At 39.5% G+C, this 21,967-nt stretch overlaps 2 protein-coding genes across 3 annotated transcripts; both read left to right on the plus strand.

The window, feature by feature from the left end:
* Nucleotides 1-1,141: 1,141 nt before the first annotated feature.
* SPO11 (SPO11 initiator of meiotic double strand breaks) lies at nt 1,142-12,162 on the plus strand. Its single transcript, XM_066199124.1, has 13 exons — nt 1,142-1,239; nt 3,265-3,378; nt 5,735-5,823; nt 6,445-6,511; nt 6,719-6,827; nt 7,430-7,516; nt 8,796-8,832; nt 9,056-9,165; nt 10,051-10,150; nt 10,654-10,691; nt 11,344-11,420; nt 11,614-11,725; nt 11,992-12,162. The coding sequence occupies exons 1-13, from the start codon at nt 1,142-1,144 to the stop codon at nt 12,109-12,111; spliced, it is 1,158 nt and encodes a 385-aa protein (XP_066055221.1). The 3' UTR covers nt 12,112-12,162.
* Nucleotides 12,163-13,319: 1,157 nt separating this feature from the next.
* RAE1 (ribonucleic acid export 1) lies at nt 13,320-20,865 on the plus strand. Of its 2 annotated transcripts, XM_066198929.1 has the most exons (13): nt 13,320-13,385; nt 13,857-13,953; nt 14,089-14,193; nt 14,774-14,866; nt 15,267-15,353; nt 15,745-15,831; nt 16,073-16,144; nt 16,647-16,754; nt 17,065-17,171; nt 17,278-17,353; nt 17,848-18,042; nt 19,519-19,604; nt 20,163-20,865. In XM_066198929.1, coding segments are annotated over exons 2-13 (1,107 nt in total). In that variant the 5' UTR covers nt 13,320-13,385; nt 13,857-13,863; the 3' UTR covers nt 20,164-20,865. The 2 variants fall into 2 exon arrangements, with proteins under 2 accessions (XP_066055026.1, XP_066055025.1); XM_066198928.1 differs by having other exon boundaries at nt 19,519-20,865.
* Nucleotides 20,866-21,967: the final 1,102 nt, after the last annotated feature.

The raw sequence follows: 21,967 nt of genomic DNA on the forward strand, positions 1-21,967 counted from the left end.
CATTCTTTTCTTAAAGTTCAGCTTCTCTGAAAGCCCATGATTCATGACTCTTAGAACTGGGGTTTATTGTTTGTTCAGAATAGAAGACTTTAACAGCATATTGAGAAAGATTTGACAGCATATCGCAAGACCGTCGTAAACTTTTGGAATGCTGAGGGCGAACGATAAAAAGTGGCGGTAAATCTTTAATCTCAGTAGAAGCCGAATTCCATCTTGGGGAAGGACACGGATTTTTCGACAGCTGGAGCTGCACTGGAGTTCCATCTCCCTCAGCTTCCCGCCGGTCAGGAACGGACATTTGAGATCACGGGGAGAGGAAAATGGCTGGATGGAGAAGGTGCTGGAGAGCTGTTTGGCCGCTTTCTAGCCAGCCTTGGTTGGGCTTATCCCAGAACAATCGGGTTTATCCCAGAATAACTGGGGGTATCCCAGAATAAAAGGGGTTTGTGGTCAGACATCAGCTCCACTGACAGGCCTGAGGGTCAGTGTCCGGCACAGGCCGCGGCCCCTCAGCGTGGGCGGGGCCACCAGCTGTCCGTCAGAAAAAGGCGGGAAAAGCCCTCAGGCATCCCAACCAGCAGGAGCCGCCCTCGGTCCCTCCGGACAGGTGGGAAAAGCCTCGGCAGGTCAGGAAGGGTGGGAAAAGCCCTTCTTGGTCGGCTAAGAAGAGTGGGAAAATCACTCAGCTGGTCAGTCAGAATAGGTAAAGCCTTCAGCTGGTCAGAATGGGTGGGAAAAGTGTCAGCTGGTCAGGAAGGGCGGGAAAAAGCCTCAGTCAGTCGGAAAGGCCAGAAAAGGCCCTTGGACCTTCTGGAATGCCAGGAGAAGTGCTTGGTCAGTGAAGAAGAGTGGGAGAAACCCTTGGTTGGTCAGGAAGAGCAGGAAAAGCCCTTGGTTTGTCTTGGAAGGGTGGGAGAAGCTTTCAGTTGTTCGGTCAGGAAGGATGGGGAAACCTTGACTTTGGTTTCTACAGCAAATTTCCGCCTTTGCTCTGTGACCCTGTAGTTTGAGCTCAGGTCATGAGTTTTATATCCAGCAAGTAGAAGAGCCATTTCTAATTTCTGTGATAACCTCTTTTTGTCTCTTTTTAACAGGGCTTCTTCCCTCTCCAGAGAAACTGGACTGACCTGCACCAGCCTCAATGGAGAAGCATGGTCTGTGTTCCACTGAAACACCAGCTGGGAATAGGGCCAGCTCCAGGGAAACAAGTCTGTCTGGTCAGGAGAGCCACGTCCCCAGGTAAAAAATGTAAAAAATAGCGCCTCTACTCTCTTTCTGTGGCAATGCTTAAGTAGGTAGGACACTCTTGCACCAAACAGGCTCGGGCTAAAGCAACAAGCATAATCCAATACAAAACAAATGGGGTGTCAGGTTGCAAACAGCATCTTCATTCCCTCAGACCTCTCCAAAAAGTCTATGGCTACAGAAATGCAGAAAAATGTGAAAAAACAAGCATACTGAATTATACCAACAGAAAAGCCTCACTGATTTTTAAAGAGTTGTTCTGCACACAGTATATCAGCCTCGGCAACTACAACAGTCTGGGAGCATCGTGAAAGTATTTTAAAAAGGAAAGGATATTATTAACATTATTATTTGGAGATTTCTTGGTCTCTGGCTCGTGACTTCAGCAATGCACAGGTCTAAGTTTTGGAGTGTGATAGTTTCTTACATTGCAGATTTTCATATGGAATTGTTTCTTTTGTGTATCTTATTAGCTTGCTAAAGGTGCTATAATATTAATATTTTGTGTCAGTTATGTTGAAGATCAGTTCTCCTTCTATATAGAAAGAAATATCCACTCTGCTGCAACCTGTTAGAAATGATCAGACAAACCCTGCGAGCTTCCAGCACCTTCCCTTTCTCAGCTAGATGTCATTGTTAACTAAACCACAGTGAATTTTAAGTAGGCATTCTTGGCCAGTGTCGTATGTTTGCTTATTAAAATTCAGATAATCTCTGCAAAAAGAGGCAGAATATCAGCAGGGGGTACATGGAGACCTCCTGTCCTCTTCCTCCTATTTTGCATTTTAGATATTACATTTCCAATTTCTGTTGGTTAACAAATGGGGAAACTGGGATTGGAACAGAAACCCAGACTAGCAAATTCTGCAGCAAACTTTTAAACTGGACAGGATGAAATGAATAAGTAAAATATTTATGAGTATCAAAGTAATGATGTGATTTAGAATTCCTGCCTATCCGTTCTTTCATCCATCTGCCCATACAGATTTTTATTGTCTTCAACACTAATTTTTGTTCTGCTGGAACTTCAAATTGCTCTAAAAAAATTATAATCTAGTTTCAGTAAAGTGGAGAGAGCTATAAAATGGAAGAAACATATTCAGCTGATAGAATGGAGTTTTAATGACAGCTTATTCTTGTTTAAGGAGACTCTGCTTAATTTTAAAAATCATTCTTGCTGATTTGAGATAATTCATTTTGTGTGGCACGCACTGTTATTGACTCATCTTTTCTCTGGATGTCACTTAATGACAGAATTGGACTTTGCTGATAAAACTTTGAGCTAAAATAAGTTCCATGAATTCTTTAATTCTTACCTAGACTTAGGATAGTGCAGAGTACACTTGTAATTTTAAGGACAGCTGAAATGCTGGAGTCAGATTGCTTATGAAAATAAAAAGCATCTGTCATAACACTCAAACCAGCCTGGAGTTTTGCTGCAAGGGATCTGCTGCAAGACTACTTTGTCTTTTTAGGTGAAAGATACAGAGTTGATTCTTTCCATGGTGCGTCTGTTGAGACTGAGCCTTCATGTAATTAAAATCCTTAGCAGTTTGTTCAGGGCAGCAGATCAAAAGGTTAATGTGCAATGGTACAACAGGAAGTATTTGTACTCTTGAACACTTTTAAAATTTATAGCATTTAAAAACAACTTTGCCAAAATCATGGCCAAACCCAATATTACCTCATTTATAGTAAAACATTAATCATTAGTCACAAACCAGCCAGTTGGTCTAGAAGTTCAGCTGGTGAAAAATTTGATGGTTACAGGATTGAATAGAAATACACTTAAAATTGTGTCATTTAGCCATGCATTTGCAATGGAAAGGCAAAGGTTTTAGGGAACATGAGCAAAACAAAATTAAAAAACAAAAGTGTGCCTCCACATTTCTGAGACTAAAATATGCTGTAAGCATATTTTGGCTCATGTGATTTTTCTAAGAGGGAGATAGTTGATAAAACTTAAAGTAAAAGTAGATTTTATCATATGATCTGTGTCATTAATTCTTTTTGTTTCAGTTCTGAAGTTCTTGAAGCAATAGAAAATGTTATCCAAGGTGTTCTTCAAAGCCTGGCCCAAAAAAAAGCACCTGTTCTCACAGTGGCTAACAGAACAGACTGGAGAAACATAGAGTAAGTAGTAAAGATTTAAAAGTCCTGCCTTCTATTAATATAAATGCTATGAATATGAATTTGATTATGTAACTTTCAGAATAGGTAATCATACATAATCATTCGATAAGCATTAGAATCAAGAAATAATTTTTAAAAGTGATGGACAAATAAACAGTAATGCTTAGTAACCACTCTGTACAGGCATCATGTATTAAGTAATAGCAGAGCACAGCACAAAGGGAAATGTAAAACTACCGTAATAGGGGTTGGAAAGGAAAGGGAGGTCCTATAAACAATCCTTTTCTGGAAGCAGTAGAAACCAGAAATGATAGGTTGTGTTAGAGTGAAAAAAAAACCTGGTTTGGGCTGGAAGAAATTACTGGCAATTCTGTCCTTCAAACCCTTTGAATGATTCCTCTTTTTTGTTTTTCTTCCTCATGATATCATATTTCTTAAAATGATAGTGATAAACAATCTTTTTATTATTCAGAGAAGATGCATCTCACCTCTCCCTGCTGTATTTCTTACCTGTGTGCTGTTTTAAATTCATTACCAGCAAAATAAAGCAAAGCAAGTTTCCAGTACATTGTCTAAATTTCAGATCTTCTGCCAGCTGACCTAGACAGGATCAGAGAAAAAGAAACCTGTCCTCCTTTATAGCACATTCTGTGATTTGTAAAAATTGCTTGTGCAACAGTATTTCTCCAAGGAGTTCATTTAAACTGAAAATCATCAAACCTGAGAGATTATTTGATCTCTAAAATGCATAAGCAAAAGAATAAAGGAAGACACAAATCTCTCTCCGGCCTTGTAAGAGCTTTGGACATCAGCAGGTTAAAGGATATTCAGGTTGATAAGAGTGCAGAGGTTGTAAATGGACACATTACAAACATTTAAGGTTGAGGGAGCACAGCAAACTTTCCAGGCATAACACTCTGGTGGAATACTCATTTAATGAGAACAATAAACTTCCGCCAATCAAAAAACCTGAGGGGCCTGAAGGTAATCAGTTAACTGAAAAGCTTGTAGGTTCTAGGGAATTTAATGGTCTGTGTCTTGATAGTTTGACAAAAATGTTTCACTCAGATGTCTGTAAAATTAAAATACTCTAACGAAGTTTTGCAATCTTTGGCAGTCTTTGGGGAAATGGCATTCCACGCTAGAAAAACAAATGTGAGCTGTTAGTTACCATCCGAACACATATGGGGGAAAATGTTCAAATTAAAACGAGTTAAGATCACAGTATGTTAAAAATAAGACTCATCAATCACATCCAAAAGAGCAGAACCATTATTTCTGGTGGAGAAGTGTAATCTCAGATATGTGTTACTCTGCTGGGGTAAGCACAATCCTGGGAAGAACGGGAGTGATCCAGGTTCAACCTGTGTGTTTCCTCCTTTATAGTTACAATGTTGAGAGCAGGCCGGCGATAAGCACAAATAACTTTAAAATGTTGCAACACAAAGGCAATAAAGTTACTTTAAAGCTGGCAGGCAGCCGCTACATCGGGCCGTCCCTGCAGATTTGTGCAGCGTGTGCGCTCTGCCACCCAAAGGACGCACGGAGCAAAACCTCGGACAAACGAATTTTGAAACGTGACGTGCTTTGGGATAAAATTTTAGCCGTTAAACCACCGGCACCTTTAAAATGTACTCACGAAACTCTGAAATGAAAAAAGAATGCTTTAAATCATGCGGCACTAAATTAATTTTAAGTAAAATAATGAAGTGTCCTTAAGAAAATAACTGATTCTTTTGGTGAAATGTGCACCTTCAGATGAAATGGTGAAACAGGAAATAGTGGAGCTCATTTAGGTTAAACAACTGTTTAGAGAGAAGGATGTACGCCAATTTTTTTTCCCCCCAACACTTAAAACCTGAATACAATTAAGTTGTCCTCATAATAATTTAAGGAAATAAATTAGATTATGTTATTGTATTCTGAAATAGTAACACTTTTTCATAGAGTCTGCATCAGGAAGTCACTTGTGACAGATGGTTTTTATTTTAATAATGATTCAGATTTTTTCTTCTCATTTATTCCTTTGCTTTCATGCTAAATAATTACTGATGCTGATATATAAACAGTACTAAACATGTATAAAATACTTTTCTTGCCTCTATTTTTGCCTGGAAACTTATCTACTTTTTACTTTAATTCAGTCTTGAAGCATCTTCTTGAGAAACTCTTTGCTGCCTTTTTCCTTTGGCCACCCCAACCCCACCCAAGCCGATGGTTTCTGTGCTGAGTCTGAAAATAGAACTGCTGTATTTGGTCAAGGAAAGGGGTTTCTGAGTCTGAATTACCTTGCAGAGAACAATTTACCTGTACTCAGGGAGTTTGCAGTTTATTGTGTTTGTTTGCATTATGTCAGATTTAAAGACTCTGTAGGTCTACAGATGATACCAGGTTGTACCACAAAACACATAAGAAGTGACTGCCCTCAATCAGCAAGAAGATTTGGTAAGTCAAAAAGAAAAGTGCAGTTCTTGGGCCTTCTTTTTTATTTTATTTTATTTTATTTTCTCCTTAGTTCCTAAGTTCAAAGAAAAAAAAAATCCAAAAATTAAAATATTATGCACTACAGTTTGGAAGTGCGTGGCTGATACGACCTGATACTATGATCAGCCTTTCTGCTTTTCTTTTTTTTTTTTCCTCTATTAAATTGTAATGAGTGACAGTGAAATTAATACAATAAACTTAGAGTTTCTCCCCTCCCTTAACAGATATCAGTTAAAGGCATATTCAATAAGTCTTACTGTAAAAACATCACCCTTCTTCATAAAGCTGGCCAGGAAAAGAATCTTGGAATACAGACAATAAGCTCATTTCTTTTTCTAACTCAGTCATTTCATTTCTTGGCCTGGACATTAGTTCATACATTCCCTCACTTAACTCCCTCATATTTTTTCTCATTATGTTAGAAATTACTGAGTCTATTGAAGAGTACAGTCTCTCTCTATTTTCACAGTACATTTCAAATTTTATTTATGGGACACAGATATGTTCTTGTACAAAGACAAATTATTGTATGCACATTTCTGAAGATGGACAGAGTATTTTGTAAAACGTCCTTTTTTTCAGCTCTGATACTCAAAATACTATCAATGATCTATAAGATGGTGCAGAGCAACACTTATGCAACTAAAAGGTAATGGAGTCAATTTCTGCAATTTCAAATAAAGCTGTGTTTCATGTATGTTTTTGTGAAAAATCAACCTGTGGGATGCAAACCTGCAGGATTCCTGTACATAGAATACCTTAGGTTTATCTGGTTAATTGTGTTCTTTATAAAATTCTCATGAGCCTGCAGCTGTTTCAGTATTATAATTACAAATGCAATCTTTTGTCTTGATAGAGATATATATTATTCAGATACTCTACTGTTTGGTAGCCAAAGTGTTGTGGACCAAATAATCACTGACATTTCTTGCATGCTTAAGATACCTCGGAGAAGTCTACATATAGTAAGTGGCTTCTTATCCCTCTTTTTGTCATTATTTCCAAATCTTATTAAACTGATTGAACTGAAAGGGGAAATATCACAAAAAGCTGTCAGCTAGAATTAAATAGTTAAAATAAAAAGTCTCATTGGTGCTAATGAAACCTAGTTATGGTTAATTGTGGCATTCAAAGGAGTTTTTTCTTCACAGAAAATTCATAGAATCTGCTTTTTCTAAAGGGTTTGGGACAAACTGCTAGCTAAAATCTCAGGGGCCTTTGTTATCATTTAGTGAAGGCAGAATTTAAACTTCAGAGTGCAAGACACCTGTTTACAAATTTCTGCTCAGAAGAATTGATAATTTGGGGGTTAAATCAAAACTTAAAGTACATCAGAAATGTAACTGTCAAATTGAGTTGTATCTCATGTCTTACAAGGTTTCCTTTGTACCTAAATTTATTTATTGTAACTAAGTTTGTATGTCCATGAGGACAAAACATTGCTCAGTGTTTAAAAGGCTGGGGGCAGTGAATCACTGCTTAGTACCAGCTGGAATTCTTTTCAGAGATTTCTTGCTTTGTCTGTGCAACTTCCCATTTACTCTGTACAACTTACTATTTCTTCCAGCTGTCTACAACTAAAGGTTTTGTTGCTGGTAATTTGTGTTACACTGAGGAAGATGGTACCAAAGTGAATTGTACCTGCAGTGCAACAGTATGTATTATAAACCACAAACACAATCCATATAGAAAGATATATAAAGATACCTGTACTCCTTGTAGCTCAGGTTATGGTGTGCATTCCCTACACAGACCTCTGCTTGTGGCAAATCGAGGCATTACAACCTGGGTGAATAAAACGGATGAAAATATTGCTTAACTGTATTGTAAATCTGGAACTCAGTTCTAGACTCACCAGGAATAAATCTTTGGGTATGGTTTTTAGTGCTACCTTCTGCCATGGGATTCTTGCAGAGGAAGGTGTATATATTAAATATCTTGGGCTTTATATTACAGTGTTCTGTCAAATGAGTGCTCTTGAAGCAAAGAATCCTGGGCACTCTGAACATACAGCATTTCTGTAACAGCAGATTGAATTCTGACAGTGAGAGAAAACAAGTCAAAATTGGTTTAAGGGGATGAGTTTTAACTGGCCTAGTCCTGAAAGATTTTCTGCAGCAGTGCAGAGTATGAAAGCAGAAATAAAACTCAGACTTGCTGACCACTGTCACATTTTTCTGGAGAATGTTTTCATTGTAAGGCTTAGTTGCTCTTTTCAAAATTGAAAGGTAACCTTAGCTGCCCATTACACTTTGTTTGTAAGCATTAAGTCCCCTGTTACTGACATCCATATTTTTATTTGCTGAGTTGTTCCACCCTGGCACTGGGGGTGATTTACAGTCAGGAGTTAAAACAGACCACACACTTCCATATATACATTCTCTTTGACCAAGTTCTTCCCCCAGTTCCTGTTTGCTCATCCATATGCTTGCCAGATTCAGCCAATCCTGATTGAAGATGTAAACATCACCATGTTTTCAAGCTGTTGCTCCAAAATACAAAATACCCCTAAAACCAGGTTAGAGGTCAGTAAAGGAAGGAATTTAATGGTCTTACAAAAAGAATGTTTGAAAGTTTTAAGTCTGTATTAAATTTGCAGTCTTCACACCAAGCAGACTTTTTTTCTGGGTAAGACAGATAAAACATTAATATCTCCATCATGCCCATAGGATGAACAATTTTCTGCAACGGTGGCACAAATACTTTTGAAAAGCATCTTGTTACGACAGGAGGACTCCTAGACCACTACACAACAATGCACATGAATGGTTGAATACACTTGTAAAGCGGTGAAAATGTCAGAACTGATTTTGCATACAGAGGAGGACTGGTGGTTTCAGGATGAAATCTTGTCCTTCATTACCTAATGTTGTTATTTTAAAATATATCATTTTCTCTATTTAAAATGATTAATCTCATTTTTGTTGTTTTAGGCAGTCACTGTGCCATCTAATGTTCAAGGAATTAAAAGTATCCTTTGAGCAAGAGCTCTAATCGTAGAAAGAAAAAAAGAAAGTAAAAACAAGGAATATTCCAAGTTAAACAACGTTCTGGTAATTTTTGCTTTCCTTGTTGGCTCTGAAATTGAGTCATGATCACTGCTCTTGGCTCCAGAACAGGTATTTTGGAGCAGTTGGTTTTAAATGATTGGTGTGATGGATCATTTTACATGCAGCTGGCCTTAACACAAAAGATTTAACCTCACATGCCAAATTTATATTAATTGTAGAAAAAGATGCAACTTTCCAGAGACTCCTGGATGATGACTTCTTCAGTAAAGTGTCCCCATGTATCATGATCACGGTATGCCCTTTGTGTTTCATATCCTCCAGCTATGCCTAATTTAAGGAATACTTTAGCATTGTAGAGCTGCTCAAACTTGGGCAAAAGGCCATAATAAAATTAATATGAAACGTATTTCACAATAATTTTTAAAATTTAATTATCCTCATAGAAATATGGATTACACATTCTAAAGACTTATTTCCTCCAACCATCTCCTTAGAGCTTGGTAGCTTATCAGCTTCCTGTGCTGCTGCAAAGCTGCTGCTCAGCCTCAGAAAGGCTCAGCTGTTGAGTGACCTTTTGTCCTTCAGGACCCGAGGTTTTGCAAACCCAAATGAAACAGAACTGGTTGATTTTGGATTGTACTGAAAGAGCTGTGGAGCCAGGGGAATTAACAGGAACGTGTAAATGAAATATGCATACAATGAGGAAAAAAACATTTCGTCATTCCTAAGAGAGATAAGCACTTCTACAATGCTATGGCACAAATAGTCCAGCTTCAGTCAGCCATAGCAAGAACTAGTTTTAATTTGTTCCATTAGTGCCATGAATATTTTTTTAAGATAAAAAAGTGTCCTTCTTACACCAGCCTATGCCGACACCAGGGTACGTCCAAATATCAATCCCAGACCTGACAAATGAACTCCTTGAACAGAGCAATGTCTGATGCTTGTGCAGTGCCCATAATCCAGAACACCTGCCCAGCTGCTCCCAGTCTGGCCCTCCCTCTGCACAAAGCCAAATTAGGAGCGTAGAACTTTCCCTGCAAAACAGCTGCTGGAGAAATGTTTCTGCCAGCATTTTGTTTGTTTGCTTGTTTTTAAATGGCAAGTGTAAACACATATGTAGCCAGATGTCATTTCAGTTAATTTAAAACCGTCTGCTTTTCTTTCATTTCTTTAGGGAAGAGGCGTACCAGATCTTAATACACGACTTTTGGTCAGGAAGCTGTGGGATTCTTTTCAAATTCCTATTTTCACCCTTATGGATGCAGATCCTCATGGTAAATCCGTAGAGGTTCAAAGGCATAAAAGGAAAGCAAAATTTGTTTAGAATGTCCTCTCTCACTCTTATGGGAAGGTTCTCAGAGCTCAGAAATCCAACACAATCAGAAGGTGATGTATCTACCTTGATCCCACCTGAAATTAGGGAGATTACTGCAAAGTGAGAATCAGCTGCTCAAAGAAATAGCATTAAGAGATAGGAATTACACAGGATAAAGAAAGACACTTTTAATAAGAGATGTTGGACCATGTGTAAAAGAGCTGATAATCCTTGGGTTTGAATTGATGGCACACAGAGAACGTGAAACATTTAACTATATGAAGGTGACATGCTGAGATTCTGATTGTTTTGACATAATCTAAAAACATGCAAACCATAAGACCCTCACTAATCATAAAGCCATAACTGTTGTGCTATAAAACTGATTTTTTAAACAGTCTCCTTAAACATGCACATGGTGCAGACAAACAGACACTTGACTTTTGCTATTTTGCAACCCAGGTATAGAAATAATGTGCATCTACAAATATGGATCTGTGGTGAGTATACCTTTTCCCCTTCAAATACTTGGTTTTGTAGCCCTGCCTGGAAGCTGGAATGCATGAAGTGCTACAGCCTTTGTCAGAATGGGTGCTACCCTTGACCATTTTGTTTCAACACAGAGGTGATTTTTAGGCCTTGTGTGTCTGCATAAGCATCTTCTACCTGTGACAAAAAGAAATTGGATAGTAATGCCAGGTGTTTCATTTAACCATATTTCACAGTTTTTCTCTGCTGCACAGGCAGTTTTCAGAGAGTCCAAATAGAAAAGGGTTCACCATTTAGATTTGTTTCTGCCTTAGAAGAGGAACTAAGGCTGGAGGGACCTTGGAAGGAGGAGAAGCTTACTGTGAGATGGCTGATTCTGCACAAAATAATGTTATGTTGGTAAAGGTTTTATTCTGGGGTGAGAATTTGCTTAGGGATATTTGTGTTAGTGTGGAACATTGTGGAAGAAGAGTCAAGAGGAACAAGAAAGTATTATCATGGCTACAGACAAGGTATGGAAATACAACATGGAAAGCAGGCAGGTACAGGTGAAGGCAGAGGGCAGGAGCAGTTGGGTGAACTGTTCAGTAGAGAAATGGAAAAAGAACATCCCAAGTTAAACTAAAGATCACTGAATGTTATAGCTGACCTTTCTTATTTTAGTCAATGTCCTTTGAGGCCCATCATCTCACTGTTCCCTCTGTCAAGTGGCTTGGTCTCCTTCCATCTGATCTCAAGAGGTGAGTTATTTCCTCAGAAGAAAAAGGAAGCATCCTTCTGCTTCACAGACAGGAAATGCAGTCTGACTTACTGCACAGAAATCCATTTAAATCCAGCACTATTTTCATGCATTTCTTTGGCTTAATAAAAGGAAATAAGATGGCCAAATATTTTTTTAAGTGTCTGAGAAAATTTAAGAATTTTTTTTTTCAGATTAAACATACGCAAAGATGCCTTGATTCCATTTACGAAGCAAGATGAAAATAAGTTGGCAAGTATTCTAAAGAGACCTTACATTGCTTGTCAGCCACTGTGGAAAAAAGAGGTTTGTATAAACCTATAAACCTACTGTTTTCTATTTCTAACTCCCCACAGGACAAATCCTATATCTGACAAGCTCTTAGGATTGCAGAATCAGCCAGGTTTTGTAGCCCTCAAAGAAAGCAAGTTTGAGAAAGTCTGGGATGTCTCTCTGAACCACTTTACAGCTCTACATGCACTACAATGAGTGGATGGAATTTTCTTACTTAAATTCCTAAACACATTAATTTTTCTTTATTTTTCTTTTCTTTCTCTCTCTCTCTCTTTTAGCTGGAAATTATGGCAGCATCTAAACTGAAGGCTGAAATTCAAGTTTTAACTTCTCTCTCATCAGATTTCCTGTCCAGAGTCTATTTACCAAACAAACTGCAGTTCGGTGGATGGCTATGAACTCTGCTCTGCAAATGAAATGTTTTTCTGTATATTGATTTAATTTGACTGCACTTAAGAAAACAAGTGCAGAGACAAAGGAGTATCTGTCAGTTTCTTGTTCAGTTTCTTTCCCTCTGTACCTACAGTATAACTTTCTCTTTTTCTTTGTTCAAAGTACAAGAGTAAATATGATTTTTGCAGAATACTGCTACTTCCATTCTGTGGGTTCTGCTGTGAAACAGCGCCAAATGCAATAGAACACATAGAAAAGATAATGAAATATGCTCCTTCTGGCCAGAAAAATGTGAAGTTCAAAAATGTACCCAGGAATTGTCTTGCCTTCTATCTTAAAGCACAGTATGATGCTGTAACAAACTTCTTATATTTGAAGGGACTGAAAGGCTCACTTAAAATTTTATTGTACGTGCCTTTTGTTGGAAATTATTTTAGGTACAGCACTGTGGGGCTTTATGTTCACTGTAAATTCGGAGCTAAAAGCCAGAAATAATTCCTTATTACTGTGTATCTCAAGCAGCTATAAATCTTCTAGCAATCAAATTACTATTTGTCTTCAATGAACAAATAAAAAAGCGGATGTTACTGATTAAGAATTTAATAAACAATCCTGTTAACAATGCACATCATAACAGAATCCCTTGTTCATTTCATTTATTTAGTTGCCTGTAAAACAGTAAAGAGAAGCAGAAAACTGTGGTGATCGAAGTGTACATTAATTTTTAAGTGAGGAAATCAGACTGACTGCATAGAAAACACCTCCAAAATCGATCTCCACAGTCATAAGCATGGATATTTTCAGTAGATTTATTTAGTTTTTAGTAATTTTAGCAGATTTATTTAGGGGTTTTTTTTTACGGCTGTTCCGCCAGTAATAAACTTGAATGAAAGGTCCTTTTTATTTACATTATAACGTCCTTTTCATTACAGTACAGTGGCAGAGCTACAACAGGCACTGTAATTCCAGAGAGTACAGGGGCTGGTACAGCACCCGCTGTACCACAGGAGGGTCAGGTCACCTGCGGCTCCGGAACATCCCCAAAATTCCCCAGCCGCGGTTCCGGGGGAGAACACGGGATCAATTCAGGCTCCGGCTGTGCCGGGCGGGGCCGGGCGGGGCAGGAACCTCCCTCCCGGCCCCGCCCCGCCCCGCCCCGCCCCGCCCGCCCAAGGCGCAGCCGCGGCCCCGCCCCGCGGCGCCTGCGCAGGAGGCGCGGCCCGTCCCGCGCTCGCCGCCGGCCGTGTCGCAGGTTCCGGGCCGGAGCGGGCCCCGCACGGTGCGTGAGGGCGGCCCCGGCCCGCGGCCCCGCCCGGCCCCGCGGCGCCCCAGGGGCCGGCCCGGCTGCCGCCGGCCGGGGGGAGGGAGCTCCGCGGAGCGGCGGCCTCGGGGGTGGGCGGGGAGCCCCGGCTGGGGTGCGCGCCGGAGGGGCGGCAGCCCCGGCCGGGCGCGGGGTTGGGTTACCCGGGACATGGCTGGGTTGGCTCTGCCAGGGCACGGCCCGAGAGGGATACGAGGGTGGGCAGCCGAGACCTGTGGGGGGGATCCAACAGCAGCGAGAAGTGTCTTTTTTGATTTTATTTTTTTATTGTTATTTAATTAAGTATTTAATTGTATTTTAGTCCATTTTGTTTGGTATATTGGTCTATCCCTGGGTGCCTCCCAAGGCCGTGCCGGTGCGGTGGCTGCGGTGAGACGCCCCTGCCCCGCCCGAGGGCCTTGCGGGGCTCAGCCTCTGGCTCGTTCGCAGGGCAAGGATGAGTCTGTTCGGATCCACGTCGGGGTTCGGTACCGGCGGTACCAGCATGTTTGGCAGCACCACAGCAGATAACCACAACCCCATGAAGGTACGCGTGTCAGCCCCCTGTGCTGCTGCTGTGTGTGTTAATTTGTCACAGCAGGACCCAGTCACTCATTCTATAGGAGTGGCAAGAGCTCAGTTCACAGTTTTCAGAAGTTGTTCTGTCTCCTGTCCTTTATAGGATATCGAAGTAACATCTCCACCTGATGACAGCATATCTTGTTTAGCGTTTAGTCCACCAACGCTGCCGGGTAATTTCCTCATTGCAGGTTCATGGGCAAATGATGTAAGTATTCTCAGTTAGACGTGTAGATGAATAAAGTGCTTAAACTTCAAAATGGGATCCTAAAAGCTTGTGCAGGGCACCTGGAAACCTATCTTGTTGAAGAACTGCAAAATTTATGTTTGGTACCAGTGCACTAAGTTTAACATAGCTGATAAATCATCCACTTTGACAGCACAAACCCCAAAAGATTTAAGTTATTAAGTTATCATAACAGGTTTTTTTGGTTTGAAGGATGAGATCCCAGCTGGCTCAGGCAGGGAGGGAAGATAAATGTGGGCATGTTTTCTAACTGTTGTGTTCTGCCCAGCTGAGGGTTAAGAGTTCTCCAGGACAGTGTGGTGAGGGGTTACAGGTTTGCAAGGCACTCTCAAGGTGGAATTGCAGTTGTGGGGTTGAGTTTTGGCTCTACAGGTGAAAGGAACATAAGCAGAATAAATAAGGTTTCACTAGTACTGAAGAAACCTAGACTGGTATTTATAACCTTACTTTTTGATGGATAAACTGAGGCTGGGGCCTTCGGGACAAGTTTTTTCAAGTTCCTGTTAATATGGTTAATCTGCATTTGCTTCTCCTGTTCCAGGTTCGCTGCTGGGAAGTTCAGGATAGTGGACAGACAATTCCAAAGGCTCAGCAGATGCACACAGGGCCTGTCCTGGATGCCTGCTGGAGTGATGTACGTTGTTATTTTAAAAACAAACGCACATTTTTTACCAAAAACCTGAATAAATTGGTGTGTGGTTTGCAGGCAGATGAGTGCCACGTGTAGCTGCAGCCCATGGTTATTGCATAGATTTAAATTGCTGTAAATGTGTGCTGGGTGTGTCCTAGTGGGATGGGCTGGCATGGATGTAAAAGTGAGTTTAAAAGTTAGGAGTGTATTAAAAGCTAGATAAAACTAGCACTGTTTGTTCTTTCGTGACACAGTCATAAATAAATCTGGGTTTATGTTTCTTCTTTGTTTTGCAATCCCTGTAAATGTTACATTGATGTTACACTGTTACTAGAAGAGAGTAAGACTTGAAAAGTTTTCCCACAGAGCCTGTTAATTTCTTAGTTTGATTCTTGTTTTTTAGGATGGGAGTAAGGTATTTACTGCTTCCTGCGATAAAACTGCCAAAATGTGGGATCTCAACAGCAATCAAGCAATTCAGATTGCACAAGTAAGTAAAGCCCAAAGTATTAAATGATTTTATTAAAAGCTACCTTTCTAATTTTTATATTTTTGAGATAGTGAAGTGCACCTGAACAGGTGATCAAAGTGACTTAGAAACCCTGGGCTGCTGTTTTCTCTGATTTACCTAAGAGAGCTCTTTCCACTGCTGCAGTGATCTAAGTCACTCTGCTGCATTAGAGGGGGAAAAAATGTTTAAAACTCATTCAGTTCACTTCACAAACACCAGCTTTCTACTGCAACAATAACAGAATTACAGTTTACATTCTCAGATACAGAAGTTAATGTCTGTTTGTAGAATGTGTAATTATGGTGACTAATTTAAGAAGAGTTAGTCCTTTAATGATTGCTTCTTGCATGTGTGTTTGTCCTTTCTGCAGCATGATGCTCCTGTGAAGACTATCCATTGGATTAAAGCACCGAATTACAGCTGTGTGATGACAGGAAGCTGGGATAAAACCTTGAAGGTATGATTTTTTTTACCTGAACAAATGGACACAAAGTGTACTAGTAATTTGTGTGTAAAAACATTTATGAGAAGTGAAAATACTTTATTAGGATCTAATAATTAAAAGGAATAGCCTCACTTCACAGAGAGTTGCACTATTTTATTACAAGAATGAAACACTTATATTCTCTCTCCTGTAATAATTTGAAGTGTATCCTGAGCTCTAAGTGTACGTTTGTTTATTTCTCTGTGTCCCTCAGTTCTGGGATACCCGTTCACCAACACCTATGATGACTCTGCAGCTCCCTGAGAGATGTTACTGTGCAGATGTGGTGAGTCAGGATCTGTGGTAGACTGGTGCCAGCTGGATAACTGGGAACAGGAATAAGTTTTGGGGGCTTCTATAGAACAGGACTTGAATACTGTTAGTGTTTGATGTCTGTGTGATTGTAGTACTGGAACATAACCTGATCTTCTTGATCAGGCCCTGGAAAATAGGGATTTTCATCCTACCAAACACACTTGGTGTCCTTTTAACATCACAAAAATCAGTGTGAGGACTGACTTACCTTAGTTCTGGGCAAGTTTGTAAACCATCATTGCACTTCACACTGGAAGAGTCAGCTCATAATTGGAAGATTTTTGGTGTGTTTTAATTTCTCAGTGGCAGGAAAAAACTGTCTGGTTGTGTTTGAAGATATGTGAATAAATGAACTTTTTTTCTTTATCTGCTTCCTATTTCCCTCCCTCTCATTCCTTGAAGTTCTTCAGGGTGTTCTGCCATGCAATTAACACAGGTGTGTCTCTTCCAACCTGTTTTACAACCTTATCCAGGTTCATCCTATGGCAGCTGTGGCCACTGCAGAAAGGGGTTTGATAGTTTATCAGTTAGAGAACCAACCTTCTGAATTTAGAAGAATAGAATCTCCTCTGAAACACCAGGTAAATAATAGTATTTGTATTTATGCAGATGGTTGACGTTCTGGGCTTGACACTTTTTGTAAAAACATGCAGTGTTTCAAATCCAAGTTATCTTAGCATGGCAGTGACCTAGTTTGCTATTGATCTGTTGCTGATCTTCTCAATGATTTAGAAATTTAAATACTGTTGTTCAAATTCTCAACAGAATCTGAGCTATCTCTTGACCTTCCTAGTGGTTTTGCTATACCTTGCATTGATGACTTTGAAGTTTTGTGTCCCTGTGGAAAAGATGTCTCTGTCTGAAACTCCTTTGTGTCTTTCTCAACTTCAGCATCGTTGTGTTGCAATTTTCAAAGACAAAGTGAACAAACCAACTGGATTTGCCCTTGGAAGTATTGAAGGGAGAGTAGCAATTCATTATATCAACCCCCCAAACCCGTGAGTATTCAATAACAATCCTCTCTTTATTGCTCAGTTCACAGTGATGAAAATAAAAAGCTTTTTTATTATTATTTTTTAAATTTTTTTTTAATTTCTTTTCCAGTGCAAAAGATAATTTCACTTTTAAATGCCATCGCTCCAATGGAACAAACACATCAGCGCCTCAGGACATCTATGCTGTGAGTATCCAACATGTATCATCCTGTGCACTCCCAGTGTAAAATTGTTTGTTCTCCTTGACCTTTTATCTTGCCTAAGGCTGTCTTAGACACATTACAAGACCTGTCATAGTCCTTTATTAAGAGGAAAGGCAAAATTTTATATTTCCCATAAAACAAGCACTAGATCAGCCTTTCATTGAATCTGCTTGTCAACAAGTAGAGTTGACACTTGTTAATTTTGCAGATATTGAAACAATAGCTGTGTAATGGCATTATGCATTGAATTATTAGGTACCAGGCCAAGAAGATGATGTTTTTCTTGTTGCTTTGGTGGTTTTTCTTTGGTTGTCTTTGGGGTTTTTTCTCCAAAAAAAAATTTAAAACTTCAAGAGCTATATCTAGTTGAAATTTAGTATATTTACTCTTGTAGACTTCAGCACATCTTCTGTGAGTGCTGCCCTCACCTGTTGCTGTGTGTGGTGTTTTACATGGTGTTGTGTGTGGCTCTGCAGGTTAATGGGATTGCATTCCACCCTGTCCATGGCACTCTGGCCACAGTAGGGTCCGATGGGAGATTCAGCTTTTGGGATAAAGATGCACGGACAAAGCTAAAAACCTCAGAGCAGCTGGACCAGCCAATATCTGCTTGTTGTTTCAACCACAATGGCAACATATTTGCTTATGCTTCCAGCTATGATTGGTCAAAGGTAAGAAGGGTTTACACTCATGTTCATACTTTGAGTTGATAACTAAGACTCTTCTTCTTGTGAGGCTTTTGCTGTTTTTTATAAGTACTTAGGTGAATCTTTCTGATTTCTAAGAGAACTTAAAATGGCCATTTTGGCCACCTGATGAAGTTTAACACCAAAGCTGTGACTTTGTGGTGTTTCAGCTTCAGCTGGACGAGATTGCCAAAGGATGCTGATTTACAAATGCGGATGAGCAAAATGTAAATCCCCTGATTCAGAGGTTGCTATGGTTGCTCACACACGTCGTGCCGTGGGCCGTGTCACAGGGCAGTGTGGCATCCTGACAGCTTCCCACAGAGCTTGTGAAATGCACATCTCTGCTGCCTGTGCAGGGGAAAAAAGCTGTGACTGTGATTATAAACACTTATCCCAGTGTTTGAATGCTCTGTATTAAATTTTCACTGCCACTTTGTGAGGCTTTTGATGGTGCTTATTTATGTATTTTTAGTCCACACTTAACAAGGCAGATGCAGCAGAACCACAGCAAACCATAATCTGTGGAAAGTCAATACTTTTTAGTAGTTCAAGGAGGAAGGGCGGCAAGCTTGAAATGTAACTAATTTTCATGGTGCTTGGAGGATAATGTTCCTTGTGGTTTTGAGTGAAACAAATGCAGAAATCACATTGGTTAACTCAGCTGCATGCTACAGAGAGCTAAATTTTAATTCACTGCATTGTATTTAGTCTTCTGCACATTAAAATAATTGTTGATGCCAGGTCAGATGAATTCTTCAGTTCTGATGCTTGGTACCTTTCAGGTAAACTAGTATTAAGTAGTAAAATCAGCAGGTGCTAAGTACTGACCTTCCTTCCCAGATCCATTTCTTGTCCCTAGCGTTGGTAATTTCCAACTTGCATGTGGGACTTCAATAGCTTTATTAGTGTTTACTCTCCCTGATTTGGATACTTGGGTATTAATTTGGTGATGTGTATGCAAATGAGATGCAAAACAGCATATTTGCATCTGCAGCTGGGGAACAGAAAACTCTGCAGTTGACTGTAGAACTCGGGCTTCACTTTTTAAAAATGTGACCTTTTGTCATTTAAGAGATGGAAAATATAAAGTGAAGCTGGGTGGCCATTAAAGGTTTAGATTTTCTTTGCCTCGAAGGGCATTTAAAAGAAATCATACTGAATTCTTAGACCGCATCTGTAAAGTAGAACTTAGTGATATCGGGGTATTTTTTAATTAAAAATATTTTATACTTTAAAAATGGATAAAACTCTCTTAAATTTTACTTCAAATGTATAGTTCTTGTAATTGTTCAAGGTCAAGCTGTTCAAGTAAGCTGTTTCTAATCCAATCTGGTCTTAAAAACTTCAAGGTTAAATCTTAATAAACCAAACAAATGGAATGTCCATATTCTTCCATTTTAAGTAATGCTGGTATTTTTTCTTTCAAGAGAGTAAATGTAGTTTATTTTTTGTCTTTAGGGTCACGAATTCTATAATCCACAGAAGAAAAACTACATTTTCCTGCGAAATGCAGCAGAAGAGCTGAAGCCCAGGAATAAGAAGTAGTGAGTCTGACTTGAGCTCCTCTCCTTGTTCTGCCCTTCCTGCCTCTGCTCTTCTGCCATTTGTGCCCTGTTGCACCATGGTTCAGTCAACTTTGGATCACAAACATTTGGCAGGAAGTGTAAAAATTACACCGAATGTGTTCTGACTTGCTGGAGAACATTTTCCAAATTAGAAACTCTGATGTGTATAAGAAAGAGAGGCTCGTATTGACATGACTTAACCACTCTCTGTTCCACAGCAATAATGAAATTGCAGCAAAATCAACATCTGGGGTAAATAGTCCTGCTTTGAAGTGCAGCCATTTGTATCTCTGGATTTATTTTGTTAATATTACATTAAAATATGTTAATTATAATAGTTCTGGAGAAGTTGTATAAATACTGTATTTTTTGTAAGTACTTGGAGAATCACCTGTAATTCTTCTCAAAGGAGGCTTGTTTTTTTCTTATTAATAATTCAGGGGTTCTTTCATTGCTTTCTGGCTTCTGAAATGGAAGCAGTGTCTGCTGTATGCCAGGAAGAAATGCCTTGCAAATAGTTTTCCCTCCTTTTTTTAGATGACTAGAAAGATGTGTAAGGGGCCAAGAGCAGTGACAGAAACTCAAGGCAGAAGATGGGCCCAGTGCAAACTTCAGATGTTTGTGGCACTCCTGCAGTGGACATGACTGCTGAGCAAACTGCTTTTTCTAGTTCATAGGAGAAGCTGCAGTGGTGCCAAGTGGTGAAACAGCTCAGAGTTCAGGAACATGAGGAGACCTTTAAAGGTTTTATTCATAACCAAACTGATGTGTGCAAAATCCCTTTGGCCTAAACTTCTTTGAAGCTGACACCTTTTAGACTTACAAGTTGAGTATTTTACATCTCTCTTGACATGGTTTTGTCCTGTAACAGGGTGTTCAGGACTGAAAAAAATACTTATTTTTGTTTTAACTAGAAAGTAGGGCTGGGGAGCTTCATCCTGATCAAAAATGCTGTGAAACAAAATGAGTGGGTCTTTTGCTGACTTGAATCTACCACTGTTTACTTTTAACTAGCCAGTTGTATACATGCCAAAGTTTTCTTTTTTGGAAGTGAATGCTTATTATTCCTGTCTAACTGTTGTTTGTTTGATAAGGACTGAATAAAAAGGGGTTGGGGGGAGCATGTATAGAATTACATGGCATATTGTACAAATTCTCTGTAAAACTGTTATGGTTTAATGCTGATGGTTATGGATTCATGCTACATTTCAAATAAAATTTTTTACTAAATGCTTTTTTATATTCAGAAGTTCTGTTATAACAATGTGTGCAAGGCAATGTGCTTCACCTTTAAAAGCAGCTTCTTGGCCTTTCACTGTAATTCAGGGACATTTGCACTGTTGAAAACAATGCATTTTTCAACTTCTGTTCCACTACGAATGATTCCTGTGGGTTTGCCTTAAAGAATTGGGAGAACTGGTGTGAAAGGCCTTTTGTTTTGTGAGATGAATCAAGTTCATTGCTATTTCAGCAGCCAAACACCTGACAATGTGAGTACAAATGAATCATAGACTCTTCAAACTCTCTCCAGCACCCTGTCCTTTCACTCCAGACTCTTCCCTGTGTTCAGCAGTTATTGCTGGATGGGTATTTCTTGTTTGGTATAGAAGAAAACCCTTTAAATGCACTCAACTCTGCTTTGTTGAGGGATTATCTTTTTCTGTTTATTTCTCAAGGTAGGGTTTTTTTTTTTTTTCCCTGCTACCTCTATTACCTAGTTTTAGATTTCACATTCATGCACAATTTGTTTTCTTTAAAGTAGGAAAGAGTTCCCAGCACTTCTATCAGTAGCTGGTCATGTGCTCAGACATTTCTTTGGTTTCTGTTGATTTTTTTCCCTAAGGTTGTGATTGTTATGCAGCAATCTTTGGTTGTTGGCATATTTTTCCAGACTTCCCAGTCAACTGAATGCCACCAAGCAACTGCAGGCTCCAGATCAGGTGTATGGGATCACTGAAGTGTGGAGAACTCCCACTGCTGTAAACAGGGAAGAATGGAATGTGTCACTGTTTCTTGCTTAAAAAAAAAATCTCTAAATTTTTGTTTAAATACCTAACAATGTGTGAATGAGTGAGAGAAAATAGGTGAGTTCAGCAGGTACCTTGCTCTGGAATCCAGTGGAGCTGCACCTACCTCAGTGGCCACTGAGGCCAGCACTGGTGAGTCTTGTTTCATAACACATTATGTGTTAATACGTTGAGTACCTACTCTGCTGGGCTGAGTTTGTCAGTGAGGCTTCAGAATTATTTAGTCATCACTTGCTACTTGTTCAGACTAATTTTAGAAGGACATAGTTTCCATTATGTTGCTGTGCACGTTAGATGTGTTCAGCTGGGAGGAGG

This window comes from Chamaea fasciata, unplaced genomic scaffold (assembly GCF_029207755.1).
Source record: "Chamaea fasciata isolate MVZ Bird 193981 ecotype frontalis unplaced genomic scaffold, bChaFas1.0.hap1 SCAF_17, whole genome shotgun sequence".
Lineage (NCBI taxonomy): Eukaryota > Metazoa > Chordata > Aves > Passeriformes > Sylviidae > Chamaea > Chamaea fasciata.